The sequence below is a fragment of the Ascidiella aspersa genome, chromosome 3, assembly GCF_963924565.1.
Source record: "Ascidiella aspersa chromosome 3, kaAscAspe10.2, whole genome shotgun sequence".
NCBI classification, from domain to species: Eukaryota; Metazoa; Chordata; class Ascidiacea; order Phlebobranchia; family Ascidiidae; genus Ascidiella; species Ascidiella aspersa.
The window spans coordinates 16,915,824-16,932,301 of record NC_139449.1 but is presented as its reverse complement, the minus strand read 5'-3'; the positions used below and the strand labels follow the sequence as shown (position 1 = coordinate 16,932,301).

General features: G+C 34.6%; 1 protein-coding gene across 2 annotated transcripts; it reads left to right on the top strand.

Annotated features, from left to right (window-relative positions):
- The first annotated feature begins 1,125 nt into the window (after nt 1-1,125).
- Nucleotides 1,126-15,132, top strand: LOC146160447 (uncharacterized). Of its 2 annotated transcripts, none has more exons than XM_083384127.1 (17): nt 1,126-1,235; nt 1,568-1,614; nt 2,170-2,245; nt 4,038-4,084; nt 5,637-5,745; nt 6,074-6,151; nt 6,369-6,424; nt 6,564-6,692; nt 6,903-7,013; nt 8,377-8,493; nt 9,205-9,331; nt 9,792-9,925; nt 9,996-10,081; nt 11,458-11,699; nt 12,192-12,313; nt 12,618-12,792; nt 13,031-15,132. In XM_083384127.1, exons 1-17 carry the CDS (start codon nt 1,160-1,162, stop codon nt 13,189-13,191), a joined length of 1,893 nt encoding a protein of 630 aa, XP_083240253.1. In that variant the 5' UTR covers nt 1,126-1,159; the 3' UTR covers nt 13,192-15,132. The 2 variants fall into 2 exon arrangements, with proteins under 2 accessions (XP_083240253.1, XP_083240252.1); XM_083384126.1 differs by having other exon boundaries at nt 11,446-11,699.
- Nucleotides 15,133-16,478: the final 1,346 nt, after the last annotated feature.

Sequence of the window (16,478 nt, the reverse complement as noted above, 5' to 3'; positions counted from 1 at the left end):
AAATTACATTGAAAGGGTACCATACAGTCCAATCTCTGTTACTAAAGGAATACCCCCTTCTAGTTATTTGATGCTTGGAAAATATTATGCAATCAAGAAAATCTCTAGTAAAGGCCTTTATTCGATACACTGTTTACCGAAGTACGGCCACTGGTCAAAAGGTGATTTTTATGTTTACAAGAACTCTGATTTAACTACATTATGTAAAAGACTAAATTCAACTGTATAGTATGCTGTCTTCCCGATGTGTTTTCACTAAACCCTTTGGTTAAGGATATAATTTTAGGTGAACTGCATGATATAGTTGTACAATATTTTAGTGATTATATACCATTAAAAAGCAAATTAATATTATAAATTTTAATTGCTAGAAAAATACTTTTATGTTTATTTACCTCGCCTTAGCAAATTTATTAAAATTTGTTACATATAGAGAATTTTGCTTTTAGACATTTGGAAATATAAACTGTTCTACAGAGATTAATTAAAAAAAATTGACTTATTATTGAAAAACTGGCTTAAACTATATTGTGGATATTTAAAAACTTCAGTGTAAAAACAGCAAATTATTAAAATTGAGTATTCACTTTATTTGCGAAAAAATTATTTTATAATTAAGAAAAATGGGTTAAAACATTGCTTAATGTAAAATGTGTGAATATCTAACTTTGTCATACAAATTAGTACTCAAAAAATGTTAATGGTGTTATCCTATTTCTTAAGATATAATGTTATGATATATTTCAAAATTATGACTCAGTATGTTATTTCTTGAATACCAATTACAAACATCACAAGTGTTGCCAAATTACAAAAATCACAAGTGTTGTTGTAATTTGTTATAATTTATAAGGTGAGCTGAAAAGTTGAGGTATTTCATGTAGCAAGGCAGTTGCGATTCATTTGTTGTCCGGACTTTGATTTTCTTAAATGAGAAGTGGGAAGTGCATGGCATGCCAATAGTTTCCTGTGTTGAAATATTACAGGAAACTACGTATGCTGATATAGGTGATTTATTGCTTGCCTTGTATTTTTTCCCCTGCCAAAGTCAATGTTCTGATTGATTTTTTAGCATAAACCTTTTCTCCTGTAATCCAAGAATTCTATTTTAGTTCATTTTTTTGCAGACATTTAAGTTCTTGTGTTTTTATCTGTTTAAATGCAGATGTTTTCTCCTAAAACTGCCTCTGAACCAAGTACCCCTGCAAGTGGCTTTAAATCATATGTAGACCCGGGTAGGAAATGTATTTCTTAACACAAATTGACCTAATTTTGATTTTCAAAATAAAATAAATTTTTTAATGTAAATTCATAAATTTTCTTAATAAACTTTGTTTTTTTAAAAGTAGATGTAAAATTTTCAGTACAACATATGAATGTAGAGCTGTAGTTTGATATGTAATCTAGATAAACTGTCCTACAAAATTAAATTGACTCAGCACCTGTTCAAACAACTTCTCCAGTATTACAATTTGGCAAATAGACATTTTGATTAAAAAGTTTTCGTAAAGTAAATTTCATAATAGTATAATGTTATCCTATATAAACCTTTGGGTACATATTTCAGTTTGGAACGCCTCAAACTCCACCGGCAGTTCTTTCAGTTCATCTTCTGTAAGCAGTACATTACATTCCTATTAAATATATTTAAGAGTACCTTAATTATTTTTATTTTAAAGCAACTGATCAAGTATTTTTAAAGAATTTGTTTGTATGAATACAAGTTGGTACACTATAGCAGCAAAAAAATTGCAAAAATAATTGCATGTTTGTTAATGCTTTGTGTTTACTTTAATGCATGGCATATTTGTATACATTTATACACTGTATTTTTATTCATTTTACCCCATTTTGAACTTCACAAAAGCTATATTTATAATTGCTTAAGTATGATCAAGCCAGTATTATCTAAATTGGAAGTTTGGCACAAAGATTTGTAAGGTGGAGCGAAGAAGTCACATCACGAATATGTTTTTTGTTAATTAGTTTTGTGCAGTGACTGACCGACACTATTTTATTCCAAATATCTAATGTTAAATCATCGTGCTTACCAAATATTATTCAAAAGGTGGCGGGACTTTCAATAAATTTTGTTCAGGGGGTGCAACCCTAAAAGTTAAAGAAGATCTAAATCAGTTAATTTATATATAGACAATTCAAATTTTGCAGGCTTATCTAAACGCAGTGAGCAATGTTTCAGCAAGAAGTCCGAATGTTGTAGTTGGTCAACCTGGTGGACCTTGTGGTAAGTACTGCTACTTCTTATAACTCTTCACAAATAAGCTCTTATCCTTCTATTATTATGGCAACATATGTGTTAAATACTTTTTCAGCAAACAAAACATGAAGATTGAAGTTAAATATAGTTTTTTAGCCGATTGTTCTCACAACTTACCAAAAAATATGTTTTAAAAGGTTAATAACAAACTATCTTTAAATATAGATTTTAGGAATATCTTGAAAATATAGATTTTTTAAAATACCCCAAACCAAGAAGATATGTTTTATAAAATACCACAAACCAATAAACAGTTAATTATAGTTCTATATTAATTCAATTATAAAAATTAGGAAAACAATCAAATTGCTGAGAAAAAATACAAAAAATTGATATGAAAATTTAATATTTTTAGACCTTAAAACTTAAAACATTGGTGATTCATTATCTTATATAGTGGCCAATAATATTTTCCACATGTTGTGCAATAGTAAATAGTTCAACCATAAAAGGGATTTGTCTAAGCTCCACTTCTTCCTGTTTTACAATTATGTGGTTCACATTTAAACGTTAATAATTCATGTATGCTATCACAAACACACTCTATGTTGGCTATGTCCCCAAAATACTGTGATCCTTTTGCTCTCTGTTATGAAACATTTTTGAGAAAATCTGGTTGTAATTAGAGATAAATAACAAACCAGAAAAGTTTTTACAATAAATAATAGTTGCCTTATTTCACCATTTAGGACATTTTGTTGAACGGTTAGAAGACTCGTTTTCCTTGTTAATATATTTGTTTGCCTTGGTTTGTTTTTTGTCTGGTTACGGTACACGGACAACTTGGTCTGATTATGCCGTTAGATTTCATTGACATTGAAACTTAAACTACGAAAAATGCGGCCACCACATGTCAGTAGCTAGGTGCGTTTCCGGTCGGCGCTTCTCGCCCTGAATTAGTGTCGCGTGCTGCCTTTTAGCGACAACTGTCGCAGTCATCAAACAAGGCACGCTTTCGGCCCGAAAGAGCACAATCGTTCTCGCTAGCAGTGACAAAGGCTGGCCACTTACGAGGTGCGAAGAGTACATAAAATAAGCTTCGATTGAGAGATCGCTTTGCGCTGGGTTTCTTTTCATGGCGCTAATTTGATGCCCCCCGGCCTTTTGAGTTATCCTATAAAAATGCATTATTTTGCGCTCGAGTCTCGTTTTTTTTTAACCAACAGTCCTTAATTTGCAACATCAATTCGATTTGACAGCATCTTGGTATTAGTACGTTTTTCGTAGAGAATAAACAATGGCAGTACAAAAGCGTTTAATCATGTTGAAGGCAGCTGGCTGCATTGATTCTCGAAAATAACGAAAGGTTTACGAATGTCTCTGCTCCACTCGCTAATGCGAAAATCGCCTCCCGGGAGGCTTTTTGCATGGTTTCGCGTGCACCTGTTGCGGAGGAATCGAACGCGTGCTTAGCTAACCAAGTGCAAACCCACCGAGTTTGACTGAAGAAATACATTAATGTTCTTGTAGCACTAACTTTGATTTAAATCCAGTTGAAGATAGAACTGTGACACAAAAATTTACACACTTATAGATTGTGTTTTTGGAAAAGTTAACGCAAAGCGGACCTTTGCAATTGACGGCATCTATCACATTTGTTGATCTTTCCTACTGTAACTGTCGAAAAAGTTTGATCGGCACGCAATAAAATTTAAGCCTTAACAGTCGCAATTCAAGTTTTGCCATGTGTTTGCTTTCGGTATCATTTTGCTTCATAAAATTTTAACGTCCTCATAAACAGTTATTATTTGTTTTTCAGGAAAGCAAACAAGCCAAGTTCATTACCCATACACACCAGATTCGTCTGTAAGTACTTTAAATAGTTTACTATAGATACACTGACACTTACTCGTGGCTATGTTATGAATTAATCCTTTTGCACAATATGTTCGACATTTCTGAACTAAAGGTTTTATATTCGGTCGGAAAATTAACTCAAAATATATATTAAACTAATTTCGTTATTTTTTAAAGCTCTTGCGTATTCGTGTTTAGAGTGTGTGGTCGAATATGTACTGGAAATGTTCAATTAATTGGCGAATGTTTAGTTAAATGTAGTTCGTATAGCAGTGCAGTTTGTTAAAGGTATAGGTGATTTACGCCTTAAACAAAAACGAAGTATGAAATTGTAGCAAACAGCGATTCGCTGATTGTAATTGTGACAACCGACTGGGTGCAAAACAAAAAGTAACTTACGTCTCGTCTCATTGTTGTCGCACAATATTCTGTCTACCCACTCTACATTTGCCACCAAGGACCACCGGAAACCATAACAGTGCCTAAAACACAAAAGAATCTGTGATGATTTGTATTACGATTCAACAAATGACAACTTATTGGACGCTATGGTGTGCGTATGTTCGGCACATTTAGAGTGAAGGCTGTGAATTAAGGGTAATAAGTGGTCAACGGGGAACAGCGAGCAATCTAGACGTGCAACTTTCACAGTCGACGATTCCCGTGCCTTTATTCGCGTTTTTCGGCCCCGCTTGGCCATCTAGTGGCAGACTTTACCTTGGGGACACTAAAAATCTATTCAACAAACAAAAAAATCAGTCCTTTCTTGTTCAATGCATAACAAAATTTGGCGGTTGGGTTGCTACTCAGCGAAACTATTAGCAGTACGAGCCATAATATTTCACTATTGTAAATGGTAGCGGCAGAAAAAAGTAGCCGACCGCGTGTTGCCAACTACGAACGACACAAGGCGTTGTTTGTTTCGTCACCACGCGGCGTTGCGGGATTGTGGCTGAGTGTAGTTGATGGCCCGCTGTGCAGATGGCGGAGACGGCGCCACCGAAAAGAAAGATAGAGAAAGTCTACTTACTGCTTGTCACACATCGGTGCGCACGTCGCCTTTTCTCTTTCTTAGAGCTCTTTGCCTCTGCTTAAAGCAGGATTTACCAAAGCAGCGCCGTTTTTCGGTTCAGTTTTGGCCTTTCGTTTTGAGGCTGGAATATTGTTTGCTTTGCATGGAAATAAAAAAATGTGTTGGCATCGTGAAATGCCGTAAAGGAAATTTTGCGATTTTATCGCCATACTGGTGTGTCTAATTGACAGGCTTTGAAGATAGAAAATTGTATACTGCTTTGTTCTCAGTAACACATCTACTCGCCGTAAATATAGGTCGTCCAGCGGTAGGAGGCTACACTTAACTTAATTTCCCAACACTAAATACCTATTCTTATATTTTAAACCATTTTATCTTCTTGTACCATTCTAAACAACTTTTTGATGACAATGTGCAAGATATGACACAGCTGTCAAAGGCTAGTCATTATAGTGATCATATTCTTGAAGTATGTTTGAAATGTATATGTGCTGTTCAATTACCTTTGGCTTGTGAATGTTGTTGTAGAGTAGCACAATGCTAAACATCCACCGGCCTAGCTCATCCTCGCCAAACAGCAGCAACAACAATAACAACCCATATCCCAACAAACGAAGGCCACATGATATTCCACCAGGTTAGAATGTTTATATTTTGGCTACATTTTCTTGCATCATATGGTGTACAAACTTCCCCAGTTCCCAACTGTCCTACTAAATATTAAATTTTTTGTATCTCTTAGCACCTAGTTGTGTTAACCATCTAAGACATTGCCTTCTTTGCTGTCCAGTATTTGTGTCTGTTTTTTCTGTATTTTGATTTCACCAGTTTTGTCTTCACTTTGTTTTACACTTATAGTTACATATATGTTTATTGGTGCAACGTTTAAAAAAAGGATATTTATTTATTTCATTTTATTGTATTGACTTTTATACTTTTACTAAAATGTTTTTTCTCATGTTTAGCAAAACGATATCCACCATACCCTGCTCAGCATGGGGATGAATACAGAACATACCCTCCATTTTCAACTACAGCCCAAGGTAATATTTCCTGTATTGAACTCATAAACTCTGAGCTGTTATGCACAGTGTTATTAAGTATTTTTAACATTAAACATACTTGCATTCTTCTGGCATAAGTTACCCTCCGAGAAATACTCTATTTAAAAAATAATTTCCCACTTAACAGTTTAAAGTCAAAATGACCATTAGTCCTTTAGTAGTCCAGTCTCAGGCTAACATCTATTCCTATGCCTAGGTCAAGACTGGCAAGGTTATGGAAATCAGGCGCAATATCCATCCACTGACAGAATGGTATGCTGGTATTTTTAATAGCATTGCACTTTTCACTTTTTTGTAGTTTTTTTCCTTTGTTTTTATTTCTGTTGATGTTTAGCAATATTTTGTTGTTATATTTGCTTGACAGTGTTTTATTAGGAAACATTTATTTCAGAATTTCCCTGCTATGCTGCCTGGTCATGGTGTATCAGGTACAGGGATGCCACAGCAGTACGGAAGTCAGTATCCTAGTGCTAGTACTCCTTATCCCAACCATGATTCACCTCATGATCCATATTCCAATGTAAGGTTTTTTTAAGAGGGTTTCCAAATTGTAACTTTATACCTGTTTAGTAAATTTAATTCTTCATAGTGGCTAGCTAACTTATTTGTTTGTATTTTTCAAAGATATAAGATCAGTAATATTTTATTACCATAAATTCTGTAAATTTTTGTCTAATGTTTTAATGTGTTTGCCATATATGTGCAATTTAATTATGCATTGTTGTCTTAGTATCCTGCCACACCTGGCTGTGCAGCAAATCAATCCTCCACAGTTTCTCAATCTGCAAGTCAGTGGCAACAACCTGCTGCCAATCCACTGCAACCCAACAATATATCACAGGTAAAAAAGAGCTAATTTTGGACTTCTGTTATACATACTGCCAGAGCTTGTAGTCCAACATTTTGGTTGTTCCATATTTATGATAGTAATTTTAAGACTTGGAGGTCAGTGAATTTTAATTTTATTTGTAAGTCTAGCAAATTACTTTTGTGTGCTTTTTGCACTTTTATTTGCTGTTTTTTTTACATATTTGCAATGCAACAACCACATCTAGATTGACAAATAATGCATAACCATTGCAAAAATAATAGGATGGGTGATAGGCACTGGATTTTCAATTGCCTCATTTTTCAGTTTCCATAATTGACAATAAATAATTCAATTAAAAATTAAAAATTTATGCTCAATGGATAATACTGCAAACGAAAAATATATTTTGCATGTATTCGCAAAGTAAAAACGCAAATTTGCAATGCGTCTCTATACAGCTGTGGGACTAAGGTGATTAAAATGTAACCTAGCTTTGCGGAAATGTATTTTCTGTGTGGTCAAGTGTCGTGCATCCTTTTAAATAAAAAGTTTTGCTAACTAAACCAAATGCAGGAAATCTGGTTGCGCTTGGCGGATTGAGTTAGGCTGGACCAAGCTGGGTTATTTAACAGCCTTGTCGTGAAATGTCACGTTTCTGTTTAATTTTGTAATCAGGTCTTATTGCCTTCTGCAAAAATCCATTGATTCTGATTTTTGCTGATATCCCTATTATGCGATTCTATCTAATAATCCTTTGCTACTTTACATTATTAGTTGTAAGACAGTCACCTCATGCACTAATATTGACTACAAAACTGTGCACATATTTTTAATTCAAATAAAAAAACAAGCAAACTTAGATAAAAGTCCACAAACAAATTTTACTGTTTGTAGTTTTATGTGTGGTAGGTTTTGAAGAATTTCATGGGTGCAATCCTTGTTTGGTCACCTCACCACCACCCACAAATTCTCCAAGCCACAACATACTTTCCCATGGACTTTGACCAAACGTTATAAAGTGAAAAACTAAAAATAATTTTCATAAAGTGTAGCGCTTCGCACATTGTCAGATGGCTTTAGACCTGCTGCAGCTAATTTAGTGCTTACATCATCATAGGAATTATGTGGGACTGAATTTCAAAAATTTGTTTATCATTCCAGGGATGAACTTGGGCCCCAAGTTCTTTTATGTCAGTTAATACTTGCTAATGTTTTGAAATCTTACAAGGATTAGTACATAGCTCGGACAGAAATACAAACTATGTTTTGACCAGTTGAAATGATGTTATTTTGAAAAAGAAATTCATATTTAGTAGCACTTAGTTTGTGGAAAAATTTCATGTATTGCTGGTGGCACAAATGTTTGTAAAACAAAACTATCGTTACTTGATAGAGCTTGGATGATGTGATGAAGGTCATTGAAGGGAAAACAGTAGCCTATTCTCACCCAGATTGGAACTCAACTAATGGTGCTGACTCTGTGTTCCAAAACAACCCTAATCATAGTTTGGTAAGTGATGCAATGGTAAATGGAAATCAAAGTTGTAAATAAACATTTGACAGCAATTAATTGCACAATTTTCTAACATGTGTTTATGTATTGTAATTAAAAAATAGTTTTTCAAATGTTTAACATTTTAAACAACTACTGCAATTTGAAGCAGTTGTGTAAACTCTAATGTATAATTATATATAAAAAAAAAAAAACTTAACTTTTTCCAAGAATTCAATATTCTACAGTGAACATCCCTATATATAAGTAGTATGATATACTTTTAAAAGCTATAGGCTGATATTTTTTTGCGTTTCTATAATACTGTTTGTGTCATTCCGCCTTAAACTGTAATTTACTAAGGCAAATGATAAAAAAGGCACTTGAGCCAGCACATAAAGATTAGCCAAAAATGCATATATATATGCACTTAAATTTCAGAAACTTTGAAGAGGTCTAAACTGGACAATATAAATATTGCTTATTATCCCTGTGTTATTCATTGCAATTAGCATGAAAAAGGGAGTCTGAGCAACTGCAAACACTAATACAATCTTTAACACCTGATACACTGATTAAATCAATGTAATCAAAAAAACTTGTAAAAAAGGCATTTTAAGTTCAAAAACAAACATCCTTAGTGATTACCTTTAATTTATAAACATATGTTAGTTTACTAAATAGTTTAAAGATGTACAAATTATTCACTTTTTGCTATGTTTTATAAAGGTAAGTCCAACCAGTTCCAGTATTGGCTCAAGTAGCAGTATCGGTGGTGCGGTTGGTAGCTCCATGCATTCTGGTAACTTAACATCCACCAACAGTTCTGATCATTCAAGACCTTCACAGTGTAAAAGTAAGCAGACTTAAACAATTGGCAAATCTATAAACAAATTATAAGTGCTTTTACTTATAAAATTAAACAAAAATAGTATCAAAATTTGCATGTGGTTGTAAGTATAATAAAATTTTTACTTCTCAAGCTATAGCTTATATTTTGCTGTTCCATGGTTTGTAAGGTTTTTAAAAAAGCACCTGTACTCAAAACAGATGCGTAACATGAAGATATAGTCAAAACTGATAAAACAAAGCAGGACAACAGGTTACATTTTAATTACAATGGCATTAAAGCAGGAATGTTTTAGATTTCCAATGTTTATAGGAAAATACTGTAGTTGGAAAAGTGTGTATCTTATTTACTTTTTCGCGTTTTAATTAAAATGCAAGCATTTTTTCGTTTAATATTTTAATTTTAGTGTTTTAATTGTATGTCATTCTGTTTATTCCATAGCTTATTTGTGTGGACTTGTATTTAGAAAGCGGTTCTGGAAACCAGGCGCATTCTTCCATGTCATCAATAAATGGCGAAGAACAGCCGTCTCCTGCGACTGTCAAGAAGGAAAAAGATGGAGATGCCAAGAGCAAGGCAGCTCCAAGGAATTCGAAAAAGGTTTGTAACTACATGTTTAATAGAAGTTGGTAAAACAGCTAAAAGCCTGATCGCAATTATTTGGACACAGAGAATGGATACCAGCTTGAAGCAATCACTCAGTGATTCAGAAGACAAAAATGCTAATCGAAAAAGGAGGTCAGAGTTTTCTGACAAGTGAGTAATCAATTTTTAAATACACTTAAGCTAATTGCTTTTATTCGCAATAACAGTACTGTAACCGTTTTTACATAAGAACATTTGTAACATTTTCCTCATCTTCTTATTCTTACTAAAATAGCATTAAGATGACAATAGACGCTTGTCTTTTGAGTTTCCAAGATTAAATGTTTTTGGCTTTTCCGTAAAACGGATTACCTTGTTAACGGGGATGGGGAATTGTTTTACAAAAGGATTGGGTAAAAAGAGGATCTGAAATACACATACTGTGTAATAAAATTGTATTTTTTTAAAGTAAAAGCTGCAATTAGCATTGTTTTGACAAGATGGTAAGAGTAGCGAAAAGTAAGGTTGCTGTAAGTATATTTTATAATAAAAAACTAGGTAAAAACACAGAAAGACCTTCTTAAAGTAAGAGTAGGGAAAAGTGATGCTGCTTTTCGTGTATTTTATAATAAAGTATTCTAAAATTAAGGTAAAAACACAGAAACGAGCTATGGACCTTATTAAATTGATTGGCAGGCGAAACCCAGACTTTGGGCTTTGGTCTGTGTCTGTCCTAAGGCAACATTTTTATAAAACAAAGTTGTCCAAAATAACCAGGTCTTTCTGTGTAATAATTTTGTTGCTTGAAAAAATCAATTGTAAAGATTTTTGCTAGACCCTCAACCTAACTATGTTGGATAACAGACCACCTCCAACAAGTGAACCATGATTAGTTTGTGTTAATTTGGCTAATGGAAAAATGATGATTAAAACATATCCATGTTGGGTGATTAGTAAAAAATGTTGAGCAATACTAGTGTAAAGTTGGTCATCATCTTTATAAGTGTTCTCATTAAAACTGACCATTAAAGTCCCCAAGAAACGCTCAGTTTTCAAGTCAACTAAGGTTTCGTCTGAATATTTCTCACAAATTATTGTATGTTTAATATGGATATCAAACATGCTTTGGTTATACAAACAAGTTATATTTTGGTAACAAAACATCCTACCTACACTGCTTTCCTGTGTTATAAAGTTTAAAGTGTGATTTGTAGCCTATGAGTTTATGCAAGGAAACAAAAGTGTTCTAAAAATGTAAAGTGGGATTGAACCATTATTTCTGTTAACTGTACTGTTTTTAAGGTAGAATGTTTAACAGCTTTTATAAAAAAGAGTTATAAACTAGTTCACCATGAGGTATAAATCTGTGGTAACTGATCAGTGTATTCCGCAAGCCTACTATATAGAAACTCTTATAAAAATATATATATAGTTGATGTTAGAATTTGCATACAATTTTTTTTACTCTGTTTTGTCTTACCTACATTAATTTAGATACTTTAAATCATATTGTAAATTTTGATTGGAATGTAAAGTTCTTTCTCTAGTGGGGATTCAACAAACAAAGACGATGAAGACCTTCCAGCAGAGGAGCGAGAAAAGCGTGAGAAAGAACGACGGATGGCTAACAATGCTCGGGAGCGCCTTCGTGTTAGGGACATCAATGAAGCATTCAAGGAACTTGGCCACATGGTTCAGATTCATATGAACCATGACAAGCCACAGACCAAACTCACCATTCTGCATCATGCTGTGCAAGTCATACTCGCCTTAGAACATGAAGTCAGAGGTGAGCTATGTATATTGTTGTACAATGTACACACCAAGCAAAATGTAAATACTTTAAAAACGGTTTTAGGTTAAACTACAACCACCATCCACTTGTTAGTCTCATGAAAAATATAAGTATGGCCTTTTTGAAAATATTTTGTTTTGTTTTTTAGACGTGTTGTCACAAATTACCTATGTTGTTTTTAGTACTAAATCAAAGTATGCTGTTAAAGAGAATATTGTTGTTGGTTTTTGTTAATTATAATATAAAAAAATTGACTTATTTAAAATAGGGCTATGAACGACGGATTGTTGGTGTTTAAAACAACAAATATTATACATACATGTTTTAAACCTTTTTAACGTCTTGTTTACTTCGTGCTACAAACGCATAATAATATAAAAATGTTTTTTGTATTTATCAAAATATTTTTTATATTTAATTTTGTTTGTGCTTTTGATAACCTTTACACGAGGGAAGCTAAAATATTCTATTAATTTTACTACGAAGAACGAAACCTGAACCCACAAGCGGCCTGTATCAAACGTAGGGAAGAGGAAAAGTCTTGTAACATGTCGATGCCAGACTCTTCCTCAGAAGGAAACCGACTCGTCAGCCCAATGCACTCACAAGTATGATTTTTTTAATGAAAACTAAACTGAATAATTTAATAATTTGTTCACACATTAACGCAGATTCTCTTAACCCATTGGGTAGAACAACAATAGGGTAAGGCCCCAACCATACGGGTCATTTCTTATAAATGTCGACCGACAATTAACAATTTCTGCATATTACACTGTGTACTTTTCATAGTTACTTGTGCAATTTATGTACATACCTTTTCTGCTATGCAATGCCACTACAAGAATAATCAGCTCGTTTCACATCGTTGCGTACTGTCCATGGTAGACAATTTTAAATTTTATCACTTAGGCCAGCAAACGGCCGCGCAGTGTGAGCAACATGGGTGGACCCCCTAGCAATGGGGGCGCTTCGTACCCTTCTAACCCTAATAGCAGCTATCATCAAGGACAAGGCCAACAGTCCCTTTCCATCGAACCAGCTTCGCCTTACCAACAGGGAATTAAACCCTACCATTCGCACCCTGGTAAGTTATTTGAAGAATTAGAAATAAAAACGATTAATTACTACTGTAAACCATAACATTCAACCTGCTTGACTTGTAGGTCGATTGTGTATATTTTTTGGCAAAATAAGTAAAAAAGTTTTGTTATAACCCGTATGAATATTGTATGCATCAGTTAACCGGAGTTTTCATTTGGTTAAACGGAATTTCGATGCATAATTGTGTTATCTATTTTTCATCTATGTTTTTGTTATTTTAGGCGACGTTTTGCAGGCGGACTCTGGCATGGCTGGATACCATAACCAGCGCCAATCCTATATGAGTCCCCAGGATATGTTGACGTCATTAGGCCACGTCATGGAAAGCATAGATCCTAATTACTCGGCCGGTGGAAGCATGGGAAATAACCTACATCCCTAAGCGAAGCAAAATCTCTGAAACACACACCCTCGGAAGCGCATTTGTTGGAAGCTTTCCTATTTGAGAGCATATGGAGCAATAAAAAACGCATCACATTTATTGAAGCTACCAATGTACGTTTGTTAGGTATATCAGTCGGTACGAGTTCTAGTGGAGTGGTTTTATGGACCATTTATTTGTTTGTTTTGCTTTCTTTCGAGTGATTTTGTATCAACCCTTTTTACAACATGGCGTGCTCTCTTTCGTTTTTCTCCGCTCGCAATTTTCCTCCGTTACTACTTCGTTTTATCTTTGGTTTGATCTGAGTGGCCTTGTAAGATCAAATTTCTAGTTTGCGTAATCTCTGTTGGTGATTTGTTATAGTCCATTACGTTTTGGTTGAATCTAGACGATTCGAAAGTCAAGTGACATCCTCTCGTCGTTATTTTCTATTACTCGTGTAGTCTCTTATGAGCTGGTGCTAAACGAATTTTGTACAAGTTTTTTCTACGACATTTCAAGTATTTTTCTATCAAGTTTTTTTTCCCCGTTCGCGGTCTTCTATTATTGTTACTTATTGCAATTGTCGCCGCCTTATAGTTATAACTATACTTGTTAGTACTTGCTGATTACGGTCCCACTCGTTTTGCTATTCGGCATATTGGATGGCGAGTAGTCACGTGATGGCAGCCTAAGGTCAAACGTGATAGAGTTGCATGATCTATTCCAGTCGAGCCCTGTGCCAAAACTTTTACAAGTAACCACGTCCCATGAGTATTTTTTCTTCTTAATCGGTCGCCCTGTGTTTGTGACGTATATTTGTACGCGCCAACATTCAAGTGAACGCACACTGCCGGTTTCGCCGCTACTTTTGTACTACTGGAACAAAATAGCTGGTGTACCAAAACATATTTATGCGGTTGCAGCAGAAATTACCTTTAAAGAACGTTCTGCGAAATACTGCAATCCCATTTAAAACTCAATTTTTTGTACAGGAATATTGCCAAATGTTATCGAATGTTGCTAATTGGCCTTGGCTTCGAGATTATCTTGCCAATGTTACGGTTTTTTTAACTCAGCATTTCGAAATAATTTTTTTTTCAGTTCTAGACGTATAAAGATATTTGTCGTTGTTAAAGAAACTGAAGTTCAGTCTGAACAATATTCGCTGGTGCTAGGAAGATTGTTACTTCGTTTTTGTGTTTTAAAACGCCTCAATGTTACTTTGCAGAAAATGTGTTGATTTACTGAAAAGCATTTTTTAGATATTCTCGTTGTGCATAATATTCTGGCGGTTTTTACTACGTTTAAAATCTGTCAGAATTCGGACCATACCACCGTTTGCCGACAAGAGACTTAACTAGACCAAATTACTATACCCTTACATATATATAAATAATATGTATAATTAACTGCTGTTGTAATAAAGTTCTTTACGCCTGGAGAACTTACGTTCGCCACGCATATTGTTTGCAGTAAAGACCTGTTGGTCTGTAAAATGTAACGTCAGAAGCATGCATTTGTACGCTTACATCCCGACTAGAATCCTCATTTTGCTTTCGTTACTTGAAACATCGTATTTGTTGGTACACAACTTCTGTTAAATGCATGCTACATTACCTTAAATGCGAATCTATCAGCCCAATTACAATTATGTCGTATCCTCAATGCTCCTTTCTTTGATCTAAGAAGGTTGTCCGATATGCCCTCTTTTCACACACACTCTCGTGCTTCGTTGTTACATGATTTTGCTGGTGCATGCCAGCTGTTTTGCTTGTTACTATGTTTATGTCACGCTGGGTGAAGCGCTTTGTCCGCTGCATTCTTGTTTCTGCCGATATCGCGCAGAGACGGTATTGTTTCGGCGTGCCGTCTAATGACTGCCAGCACCCGTTTTGTTTGAGAAACATCCCTCACAAGTTACGTGCTTTTAGACCTTTTCGCATTACAATGTCATTCGGATGTAAACTTAATATTTTGGTCTCAAAGATAACTCTTGGTTGCTAGTGAGAACATAGGTAAGGACTTAATTTAAATTAAAGCAGACAAGTCATGTACATATGATTTAAGAATTAGCAGCAGTCATTATCAATTAAAAAAAGCATTGCATTCAAGTTGGTAGAGTTAAAAAATTCATTCGCGCCAAGAACAAAACTCCTAGTTTTCGCATTATACACAACAAACGCAATAATAATGTAAATAAATCCGTTCGCCAAATTGACAAAATGTAGATCACAAGAATCTACACTTGTACAGGATAGCCAACTTGTCTCTTGATTGCGAAGTCCGGTGTTTTGGAGTTTAGGTTGCCATGCTCGACAACGCACAGACTGTGACAAACAGGATTAGGCTACTGTTTTTGGGGCCTTAAGTCCGGAAGTGCATCATCAGTTTTGTTGACAATTTTCAGCTCCAACCCTTAAACCCCTATCGCGCAAAAAAAATCGAAGATCCGCATCATCCGCGACAGTTTTGGGCCAAACAAAATTTATCAAAATGGGTAAAGATATACTGTTTTCCATTACACATTTTGTAAGTGTTTTTTGGATTTTGCTGTTTAATTTTTGCCACAATTAACACCACTACTACTTAAATGTTTCTGTATATTACGTTTCACAAGATTAACGAATTAAATGACTTTTTTGCGTTTGGTGCAAATGGTATAATATAAGATGTCTTTGTGGATCCATACCTTATTACGAAGTTAAAAATATGTTGAAGAGCACTGCCTTAGACTCATAAAAGAAAAGTCACATTTTTTGTTTTCAAAATTACGTCTTTAGGCACATAAGACATTCGCATATTTCTTAAGCATAGCGGCATTTGTAATCTAATTCAGGCCTTTACAACTAAAAATGGGACACGACACCCAAAACAAAATTTCGCGGGATATAATCATTGTAATGTTCAGGGGCGTAGTAAGGCGGGGGCTGCAGCCCCAGGCCCACCAACAAAATAGGCCCACCGCTAACAATTTAATAAGACCAACCGATGTTATCTTTGTATAAAAAGTTATATTCTAGAGCAGCGGTTCCCAAACTGGGGTCCGTACAGCAGTTTCAGAGGGTCCGCAAGGAGAATTAGTCTTTAATTTTTTAGACATTAGTCTATGTTTTAAACATTTATCTATCATCATTATTGTGTTTAGTTATACTTTATTATTCGATCATATAACGTTTTTTATGATTTCTCTTGTAACATCACAAATCATCTATATTATACTGTACTACCCATTGTAAGCGAATCGTTCGCCTTAGTTAGAAAGTGGTTACTTTAGAAAGAATCGTGACTGCACTAGTGTACTTCAA

Bases quoted from the DNA above. Each gene is read 5' to 3' on its own strand.
- LOC146160447 (XM_083384126.1), top strand. From the start codon at position 1,160: ATGCAGATGTTTTCTCCTAAAACTGCCTCTGAACCAAGTACCCCTGCA. The intron at 1,236-1,567 runs GTAGGAAATGTA...TACATATTTCAG, and splicing joins TAAATCATATGTAGACCCGG to TTTGGAACGCCTCAAACTCC. The intron at 8,494-9,204 runs GTAAGTGATGCA...TGTTTTATAAAG, and splicing joins ACAACCCTAATCATAGTTTG to GTAAGTCCAACCAGTTCCAG.